This window comes from Notothenia coriiceps, unplaced genomic scaffold (assembly GCF_000735185.1).
Source record: "Notothenia coriiceps isolate Sejong01 unplaced genomic scaffold, NC01 NC01_scaffold00001630, whole genome shotgun sequence".
Taxonomy (NCBI): domain Eukaryota; kingdom Metazoa; phylum Chordata; class Actinopteri; order Perciformes; family Nototheniidae; genus Notothenia; species Notothenia coriiceps.
The window spans coordinates 5130-16298 of record NW_011334331.1 but is presented as its reverse complement, the minus strand read 5'-3'; the positions used below and the strand labels follow the sequence as shown (position 1 = coordinate 16298).

Genomic DNA, 11169 nt, shown 5'->3' with positions numbered 1-11169 from the left:
GTACCGATAAAAAGACCGATAACGTCGGAGCTTAACGGTACCACGGTCTTTAATAATTCAGCCCCGGGGCCCGTTTAATACCGGGGCTCGGTACCCATCCCTATATATTATATAATGTTGCTTTTTTCCGGATTTCTTTTATTCTCTTGGATACACCTGCTGTTTGTTGCTTGATGTAGCACAGTCAATCACCAGTAGGGGGTAAAATGGAGCTTTGTGCTGCATGCAGGTCTATTCATCTGCTCTGTCATTCTGGCTAACTATCAAGACTCTCCCTCATTCACACACACACACCACACAAACCTCACACACACGTCCAGACACACACTCAGACAGGCATTGATTTATTGCCGGGTCTTTACAAGAAGGGCTGGCAGTATAGACTACAGATTTTGCAGTGAGACAACCACCACATCAAAGGTAATGCTATAACAGCAAGAAACAAAAAATGTATTATTTTTTTGTGGCAAGGGAATGAGAAAGTGGAAGCAGGAAAGAGAAGAAGAAATAAAGGAAATATGGAGGCATACATGTAAAAAGGCGAGGGAATAAGGGAGGACTGAGAATAGATGTACAGATGTATTTGTCGTCGTGTAACTTGCAGTGGTGAGAGGCACAGTTAGGATAACTTTTCAGCAATACATCAATAATATCAACCACCTGTTTGAACTGAAATAGCACAGGTGTGGAGTACAGACCTGATTATTTTTCTATAGCACCTAGCGAGAGTGTCCCAAATCCACATGCATTCAAACTCTAAGCAGGATTAAGTGAAAAAATGAGTGCTATAATTTTGAGAAAAAGAAAACCTTTAACAAGCAGCACTCTAATTGTGTCTTTCTTCTCCATGATGTGCGCTGAGTGACAGTGTCCTCAACAAATATATATATTGACAAAGCACTTACAAGAAGAAAGCAAGTGCAAAGCAAACATGTCAGTCCTTTCAAAGCCTTCCTCATCTAATGTTTAGCCCTTTTTGAAAAGAAATCCACTAAAACATGAGTATGAGTCACCTCTCATGTGAAAGCTTTTTTACAAGATGACTGCATTTTTGGTGAGACACTGAAGTAAGTAAATGCTTCCATTAATGTCCAAGGCACAGCTGTGGCAAACAATGGATGGAAAGGCAAACAATTGCTCACATGTTGCTGCAAAAATCATCAACAATGAAAACATTTGAATCACGAATAAGAGAATGGATAAGAGCACTTATCCCATTCCAGTTATTTTGTGACATGATTTTCATATTCCTACTATTTCACTTTGGGTTGACCATGATGGAGTATAAAATGATTCATGCTTGGGTAATTTCTCAGAAAGCTCCAGGATCATTTCTGCTGCTGTGGCGTTTTGTCATTTCAAACTGATGCATTATTTAAACTTGAGTTCCTGGGTTGTATTATAGAGCCTCGAGCAACACTCCTATAGAAATGCAGCTGCTTGAATTTTGTTTAATCCCAGGGCTTTTTGTGGTATGGACACACACTGAAAAGGAAAGTTTGAAATTCGTTTTTAAAAGAGTAAGGGAAAGGCTGGAGAAAGATTAAAGGGCACATCCTTGCATTTGCATTCGTCGTGGTGGGAGAAGTGACACAATTCTTGGGAAGAAAATGTGAAATATTGGTTTTTGAGGAACAAAAGACTCTTGGGAGGTCCTCAGTAGGTTTGCCAATGTGGGATCAATCTGCAATCTGATCAATATGTGTGTTCTTGCAGCCTCTGGGGACAAAAGACTGAAGCATACTCAAACGCGTTGAAGCAATACACACAGGTTACAACTGTAGCCTCTTGGTATACACACTCACTCACACAATATGACACATGACAGATGTGATGGAATTAGCCATACTTGAGTGAAAACGCACATTGCTCAAACTTTCCCTCCGCCTCTTGTCTCAATCACGCTTTCATCGGAAAGTTAGCAAATGTGCCGCGAGCTTCCCTGTCCATCTCTCCAGCCCGACCCCCCCCCTCAACTCGATCCACCTATCCATCCACCCATGAATCATGCATGTCTTCTCCTGTCCAGTCCGTTTGTCTCGCAGCAGGATGTCAGTTCTCTTTATCGAACCATCTATCTTTGCTTTTCCTTCGAATCTCCAGATCTACCGCCTCTCCCCGTGGTGATGGAGACGACTAGCAGGCTATTAGTGTTCCCTGTCAGTCAGTTCAAGTATTTAAAGAGGTCAGATGACTTTAGAGCATGTTACTGTAAACCAGCTCCAGCTTTGACTCTGACGATCCGTATTCAAAACCACACCGCCCTCAGGTATTGCGAAAAATAATTCGATACGAGTGATAAAAAGCACCTTCTCTACTGTCTTTGTTGCTTTCACTCCCTTACTCTCTCATCTTCCCTTTCACTCCCACGCTGTGTGATCTAATGAAGCAGGCATATCTAAGAATGATCTTAAAAACTGTAATAAAATACAATGGAGCCTACTTTTTCTCCCGGAGAACCCGCAGGAGTCTCTTGTGGCATCCGGGCTCATTAAAACATATTGCTTCTTCTCAGATAGAGGCTGAGATCTCTATGACCCATTTTGGGCCCTAAAAGGCATTTTAATGATACGAGAGTCGCTCAACTTGTTTACAATGATATGAAATCCTCCAGAGTTAGGTGAAGTAGACAGAGACACAAAGAGATGTGTCAACTCACAGAGATAGAGGTGGATGTCGAGGGAGAGAAACAGAGAATAATCGTAGCAGTTTATTTTGTTTCTCACCGGACTGAATATTATCTTCATTTAAAGTAAACAAGCACGCAAATCCTCACTGGCACTGTGAGCACATTAACACTGAGCTAAATAAAGGTGAAAGCTGTCAAGGCTACTTTTCTGTCCACGTCGTAATATTTTGAGTCTCACATTAAAATAAGGGGTATTATTTTAGGTAGGAACTGGTGACACAAGTGCGTATTCAAAGCTATCCATGCAACAATATTACAAACTGAAGCCTAAAGAATTGTAATAAAGTAAGCTTGGAACAGATGATTGTATTAATGTACAGCAGAATGTGTGCATATGGATTGTTTGCCATCTCAGCCCTTACATTATTGCTCCTCACAAAGAAAACATAATCTCAGCCACAGCAGGGACTCATCCTTAAGGTGGATGCTAAAGTTGGATCTTATGAAAGACTATTTGAATAGCAGTGGCGACGACTGAAACCATAGCAAGTAGGCTTTGCTTCATTATTAATATTATATTTCCACATGTTCCTACACTTTAACCTCCCCCTGCGGTTTGATTTGATGTGTGTGATTTCTGTACCTGTACTTTCAACACGGAGGTGAACGTTTTTGCATCTTCAGCGACCCCTCCGATGTAAAGAGGTCTGGAGAAAAACGGCGGGTGGTCGTTCTCATCCTGGATGTCGATTACCACTCTAGCTGTGTTGGCTAGGAGACAACAAAACATAATAATTAAACATTATGATACACGTTTGCATCTAGCATAGGAAAGAGTATAACAAGCGTGTTGTTCAGTATTTGGGAAAAACATCAATCAAGTTGGAAATGAATTTCGATGGACAACACAGAATCACCTGTAGCCAACATCAACCAAACCTGTGCCTCATCGCAGCGAGGACATTAAAAGCTGCTAGCTTTTGCATTGCCTGCTGGTGTCACACCTATAATTATTGCAGCAGCTGTTGCTATCTTTGCTTGTAGGTGATATAGACACTACTTATCTAAATTGGCACTGCTGTTGCTTACCTGTTATATAGGTATTAGAGGTTGGCAAGTGTAACATTGGTCTGACAATGATTGAGCAGTCTCTCCTAGTGGAATATCTGCAGCCAAAGTTAAAACACATTTCCATGAAATGATCAGCAATGTTTTAACAAAACAAAGACAGACAGGTCATGGATAGTTAAAGCAAACGCACTGAAAACCTGGTTTAAAATATCAATTATCTCCAAGATTAAAATAGTAATAAGCAGCAGTCAAAGATAATGTTTTGAAAACAGCATGCTTAGGGTTAGTCTTTAACAGGGGAGAGTGTTTGAGAAACGACTGAAGGATTGTTTGCTTCATTTTAACAGCTGATAGAAGAGAAATACTGAAAATGTGCTGTGGAGAAAATAAAGAACAGGATGCTGCAGCGGAGGTGACCCTGCTCTGAACCATGATCCCATTTTTGAGATAAACACATCGGGCAACTTCACTGGTCATGACCGTTGACAACATCGTGGTCTTACCAAGTAAAACGTATTTAAGAATGGTCTAAAAAAAGTATGTGGCAAGTTTCAAAATCAAAGGTTGCAACTATTACACTTGTATTTTGATGTATACACTCAAACAAACTGTATGGTAAATCCATTTTAAATGATAGATTTCAACATTACTGTAATTTAACTGCACATTCAGTACAGAACATTTTGGCAAGGAGCCTGTGTCATTCATATTCAGCAACTTAGACTGACTCACATTCAGTCTTATCTGTCCAAAAACAGGGAATTGTGAATCACACCCACGTAAAACTACAATCATACATCAACCAAACTGTGTAAAAGGGTGGAAATCATGTGCCAAAATGGAAATACAAATCCCAGGATTGTGAAATGCAAACTGTTACTCATCAAAGACAGAACTCATTTCAAAAACAATGTTGAATAAATGGAACTATGCAAACAAACCAGCGTAAGCAAAAGCCATCAAAAAGCCATTAAGACAAAAAAACAAAACGTCTATTTAGGATTCGAGTAAGGAACCCGGATTAACACAGTTAGAACATTATTGATTTGCTGCTTGATTAACATGCGCACCAAAAACAATTGCTTTTGTTAATGACCACATTGATCTGCAGTTTTAATACTTCCTAAAAATTAAATTCCAACAGTGTGTTGAAATGACAATGGCATGTGGTAAACACTTTAATTAAAGTAAACATAAGAAACCTGGGGAGTTGAGCATCAATTAGGAAGAATGAGGGTACATCTTACGTAAGTAAGAAATACAAAAAAGAGAGAAACCAGCAGATACAGAAAGTTAAAATAAGAAAGAAACAAGAAAGAATGAGGCACTAATTAGAGCTTTCTCACTTTAATTTCAATTAAAACCGTGAAAACCTTTTTTAGTAGCTTCAAATCAAATTTAATTATTGGAGGGATTGAAAAGTAAAAGTACCAAGTGAGAGAAATATAAAAGGCTTAGTGCTGTTTTAGGATTACGGCATGTTCTGTACAACTTAACACTGACCTGACCCTGTCCTCATATTTGGAAATGATTCTTGGTAGCACTAACTACTTTTCAGATTAAAATCTACATTTTTCCAAACTGTACACCAACTTTATTTGGTCACTTTTCATCAGTGCATTGTGGACAGTTGCATAATTGCATATCAGCATTTGATAGGCAATGAGAAAGCATTTTAAACAGCAAGCAATCGTACAGACAACAATCTGGTTCAGCCTTCAGGTTCAATAGACAACTGAGAAAGAGGAAAGGGATTAGTGAAAGGTAACAGCAGCAGCAGCCAAGGCCAAATGAAACATGTCTTCGAAGACGAATAACTGTATAGAAAAGGTGAAGAGGTCAAACGTAGAGAACATGAGAGACAGCTTTAGAGAGAAAGAAAGTGTGAGTGAAATGATAATTCGAGAGAAGAAAACTTGTGATGACTGCGGTGATGCAACCCGATGTCAAAAGTTAGTCGTGTAATCTTAGAGGAGGAGAGATCCCAAACACAACCGTGCACTCACTCTTAGAGGGGACCCTGAGGTTGGAGGACACCACTCTCATTGAGTCTGCTTCCACCTTCAGGATGTAGCTGGAGTTGGCCTCGTAGTCCAGGTGCTTGGCTGTTGAAATCATTCCTGTTGTTTCATTTAATGCGAACATACCTGAGATAAAGAAAGACAGCAGGAGAGGGAGAAACAGAGCAAAACATATAATAAAACAGTTTGGTAGTAAGTTAGTTTAAAGGAAAGTTTTAAAAAGAAGGTGTTTTCACAGAACTTTCAACAATTTTTTTAATTGGAAATAGATTTCAGCTTTCACTCATCAGTATAAGTCAACGTTGATTGCACAATGTAATGAGCATAGAGAAATGAGCACCCTCTGCCTTAAAACCAGTTTCCCTAAAAGCCTCGCTCTCCACAATACCCCGGGAACATTAAGGATTCAGAGGCTATCTCCTCCTCCAGAGTTGCTTTCTTTTTCAATGAAAGAGTCTAGCATTAGCTCAAAAGTAGCTAAAAGTCTCCAGATGATCATTGCTCATGATTTGCATAAAGCTGGTGGTTGTTTCGGTCTCATTACATTTCATTACATGTCACTTGTTAGACACTTTTATCCAAAGCGACTTACATACTCAATACTGTGGGCAATCCCCACAGGAGCAATTTGGGGTGAAGTGTCTTGCCCAGGGATACAACGACATGCTGACTGCAGTCGGGTTTGAACCTGTGCTCCCCTGATCCGAACACCAACACACTAGCCCACTGCGCCACAGCCTCCTCTCAGCGGGAGACATACTGCCTGCACAGACCCTGTACTGTTAGCAGAACATCTGTGGACTCGGAGGAGCCTTGGGAATGAATCAGAATACAGCATATTTCCCTGCTTTTCCCTAATGATGTGAAAAAGGCTGAATTTGTCGCTAGTTGCAAGCTCTGAGGATAAATGGAAAGCGATCCGGTTGACTTTGAAACAGTGGCGCCAACAATAACACCAATTGGAAACACTAGGAAGTTGAAAAGTGGTGTATTGCAACTTTACATATAGGAAGCTTAAGTACACGACCAACTGACTAAACCATGGCCAGACTTGACAATTAAAGGGTTCCAAAATCTGATCAAATGAATATGCAATTTAATACTTGTATGAATTTGATCAGGTTGTGTCGACAAAGTCAAAGTTGGCCTTCTCCAGTAGTGATGGTGGCAATGATGCACGTAAAGCTGTTAAATTATTGTTATTATATACCAGAAAAGGTTTACAAAGATTGTTATTCATAAACTTATACAAACACAGTCATGACTCGCAGTCATAAATAACTTGCTATGGTAAGTGAACCAGTAACTTTATCTGCAGTGAATTCAGCCAACTGCAGCCCAAAACAGGCCCTTCTCAAAGTCTGCTCACCTCCCTGGTTGCCGTCGGTGATGGAGTAGACGATAGTTTGATTGACAGCAGCGGCCATGATGGCTCCCACCGGGGTTCCTACGGCAGTCTCCTCGCTCACTGGTAGAAACCTGGGAAAGGAACAGTCAATCAATATCAATGGATACAAATATTAAATATGTATATGAATGCGGGGGCCACTTGCTCTCAAGGGTCGACTGCAATTTGGCAAGTTATGTACAACTGAGAGTTATATCCGTCAAATACATTCCCCTTTTTTTTATTGCCAGACAGCTTATGTACCTCAGCTTTTCCCGAAAGATAAAGCGTAAACTCTGTAAACAAAGTTGACACTCAAAGAGCCACTTTGGGCATACTAGCAATCAGGCAGGAAGTTGTTCTTGTGGCGGAGATAAATCATTTGAACACATCATTTAATAATATGAAAGTATACATATAATTTCTGACAGCACTGATCATCAATGCACTGCTGTTGAGCAATCATCTGTCAATTACAGTATGATGAATGTCAGTCTTACATCAGGACATTCAGGTGGTCAAATCAGTCTCTAACACGGAAAACGCACTGCGACAAACTGGCATGAAATGAGTCCCGTTTAAAAGTACAAAATAACTTTATGAATATAGGGTTATCTTGGGCAAATGTTGCAATCATTTTCAATAATTAGGGCTGCAACTGTCAATCTGCTGATTGTTAAATGTCAGAAGAGAAAGTAAAGAACAGCCCACCATAATTTTTCATGAACCCAACAGGACACCTTCAAATAGCATATGAAATGAAGATATCATTGACTGTTTTTCTTGGAAAAGAGAAAAACTGAAAATCCTCCCATTTGAGAAACTGAGAACAGAGAATTTCTGATGTGTGCTTGTTAAAAGATATATAGAAATAAGTCGATAAGATAAATAGTAACAGTTGTCTGTTGATCAACTAGTGTGTTGTCAACAAAGTGTTTCCACCCATAACAACCATACATCACTGAAGTTGTAAAACACACAGCTCGCAGCGTTGGTCTTTTGAGGGCAGTGTTTCACACACAAACTTTACTTGGTTGGGTATTTGCTATACATGTTCGTTTTGTGAAATCTACTGAAAATCATTCATCCAATGGCGTTAAACAGAGAGAGAGAGAATATCTGGTATTAAGATAAAAAGACTTGGACATAGAGCAGTGATTCCTATACATGTGTTTACAGTATGTAGGTGTCCGGCCAACATCTTACTTCACCATAGAGCTGCACGCATTGAGTTTTCTTGCTCTGCTCCCACTTTCTCCCTCTCAAAAAAAACATTGGCTGTGGCTGTCTTTTCAATAATTAATTGAAGAAAGTGTGGGTGTGCCCACACTGCGCAACCAAAACACTCAATGTATTATCTGGTGCACATTGTGATTGTGATATGTGATGTTAAAACATTGTGTTATCCTGTATATTTGTAAAAAAAACAGGGGGTCTGACAGGCCTTGTTACTGGCCTGAGCCGGGCAGTTAAATTACAACATCAACAACTTCCAGAGGCCTTGTTTTTGTCCACCTGCGTCTCGTTGCATGTGGTGGGTTGTTTTCCCTGCTTGCAACCCTGATAGATTTTCTCAGAATCTGGCAAGTCTCACATTTCCAGCAGATTTCGCTCAATTTAATAAACCCCAAACAGTCATTAGGCCAACTGTCACAGCTGGCTAAACATTATAACATGGGCTACCAACTGGCTTGGCTATCAAGTAATCACAACGTGATAAATGGGACTGTTGGGAGGCGAGTGTGTGTGTGTGTGTGTGTGTGTGTGTGTGTGTGTGTGTGTGTGTGTGTGTGTGTGTGTGTGTGTGTGTGTGTGTGTGTGTGTGTGTGTGTGTGTGTGTGTGTGTGTGTATTCTAGCTCATTGCACCTCCAACCACCTGTTCCCAAACGCCCACAACAGCAAGTACAGTAATAAACCTAAAGTTTATTGAATAAATCGAGATTTTCTTTTGGCAATGCAACTTCAGGAAGTTTAAATAACAGCAGAAGGCCATTTACACAGCAGACACTTTGAGGTGCGTTGCAGTACAAGCACAGATGTTACAAATAACATTAACTAGTGTCCCAGTCAGCAGTGACGGTGGAGGAGCATGCACACCAGGACCCTCAAGCCACCATCAATTCAATAATGTACACCTCTGCCTTTCCTACTGTGGCATGGCACAATGTCTTCTTAGAAAAAGGCTTGTGAAGCAATGTTTTATACATACACTGTAGAACGTTTTTTGGTGGTCAATTTCTGCCATAATTGCATAGTTATTTGCGTGATTGTTTTTATTTATTTTTATTGTGTCAAACATAAATAACTGGCCCTGCTGGATCAGGCTTAAAGGACATCCGTTTTGTTAGAAAGAGACCAGCAGCCAGAGCAAATACAAATAATACTAAAAAAAGAAATGCTCCTTATTTGTTGTCCAACCTTTAAAAACATGTATTTAACATTTAATAATCATTAGTTTCTGTCATCGTGAGTGCACTGAAATGTTTCTTCAATTTTTCCTTTTAATAAATATCTTCTCAACTGATCACAATATGAAAATACAGACTAAAGTGCACGACAGTAATTTGCCTTAGACTATATTGTGGTTGAGGGGATAGAGGAAAAGAGCAAAAAGGGTTAAAACCATTCCCTTGCCGAACTTTATTTTGTTATCAGCAAAGAGCCAAACCTGACATTAATGATTACAAACAGAAACGTTTTTTATTCACATCCATGTACCTATCAAATTATACAGAATGGAGCTATCATAGGATTCAAGGAACAAGCTTTTTCTGAACTCACCAAAAATGCAAATGAGTGTGTTTCCATGGTCATTCATATTGTGCACCGGAACAGAAAATGAGAAAACCACAAGTCTGCAGTTATGCACGGCAGCAGCAACACAAATATAGGCCTTCAATACATTTGGGCTTGTTTTATAGTAATAACTTATACACATAAACATTTTTTATACCTCTGCTTTTGCTGAAGTATTTGGCCCTTTCTGCCTCTTATGTAATTGTCCTCTTTCTCTTAAATCCACCTACTTCAAGTTCTTCCACACTAAAATGCCTATTTCCCCTCTTACACCTACATCCATGTCCACCTGCATTTTTTATTATGCATCCAAATGTCCTCTTAACGCCATATTTTACCTCGTTCCCCCACACTCTCTTCCCCCCCGGCTGCTGCTTCCAGCCAACATCCCAACAGACCTCGACTACAATTGTTATCCATTCCTCCATCCCTCTCTCCACAATGGCTGTTTGACAGGGGTGAAGAAGCACAATTGAAAGGATGCCCACACACGTGCACACACACACACACACACGTACACACACGTACACTCACACACACACACAATGATAGCATCCCACATCTACGTCAAAACGCATTCACTGGCATACAGATACACCCCGCACATGAGAAGTGAATGGCATAATCCAGATAAACACACACATGCACACACAGCTCATTATCGGGCCCTTATCCCGCCTCCTGTCCTCTCTAATCATTCTGTCCTTAATACAGCAAGCTGGGCTCACACTGATAACAGAAACTGACACACAAGCACACAAATGTGCTTCTTTATATACTTGTGGGTGCCATTGTAGTGACTTTTATTGCCGGCTTATTCTAACTGTAATACAATAGCTCTAATAAGAACCCTAAATCCCACTCTTTACCATAAAGAATGACAGTTCTACTTTTTGGCGATGGCATTTTTGAGACGGTGTGAATGGAAAATGTTAAATAAACATCATTTATATAGCATTTTCCCAGTCTTTGCGACTCCTCAAAGTAGTTTTGCATACACAAGTCAGAATTCAACTATTCAGACTGAAGCAGAGGATGCCACACAAGGTGCCACCTGCTCAGGGAAACATCCACACACATTCAAAAGCATTTACACACATTGATACACCATTTGCCATGCCATCGGGAGCCATTTAGGGTTCAGTATCTTGCCTGAGGACACTTCAACATGTCGACTGCAGGGGCTGGAGATTAAACCTCGACTTCCCATTGGTGGACGACCATTATCCGTGCTGAGCCACTACCACCCAAGAAAAAATCTTGG

General features: G+C 40.2%; 1 protein-coding gene across 1 annotated transcript in view; it reads right to left on the bottom strand.

The window, feature by feature from the left end:
• The window catches only part of LOC104962976 (protocadherin-15-like), a 44027-nt gene extending 33709 nt beyond the window's left edge, over window positions 1-10318 (bottom strand). Inside the window, exons 1-4 of the mRNA XM_010791510.1 lie at window positions 10244-10318; window positions 7091-7200; window positions 5707-5847; window positions 3273-3400 (exon numbers count right to left, since the gene is read on the bottom strand). Of these exons, the coding sequence (XP_010789812.1) occupies window positions 3273-3400; window positions 5707-5847; window positions 7091-7200; window positions 10244-10293 (429 nt within the window). The 5' untranslated portion in view covers window positions 10294-10318. The remainder of the gene's footprint in view (window positions 1-3272; window positions 3401-5706; window positions 5848-7090; window positions 7201-10243) is intronic.
• Between the last annotated feature and the right edge of the window lie 851 nt (window positions 10319-11169).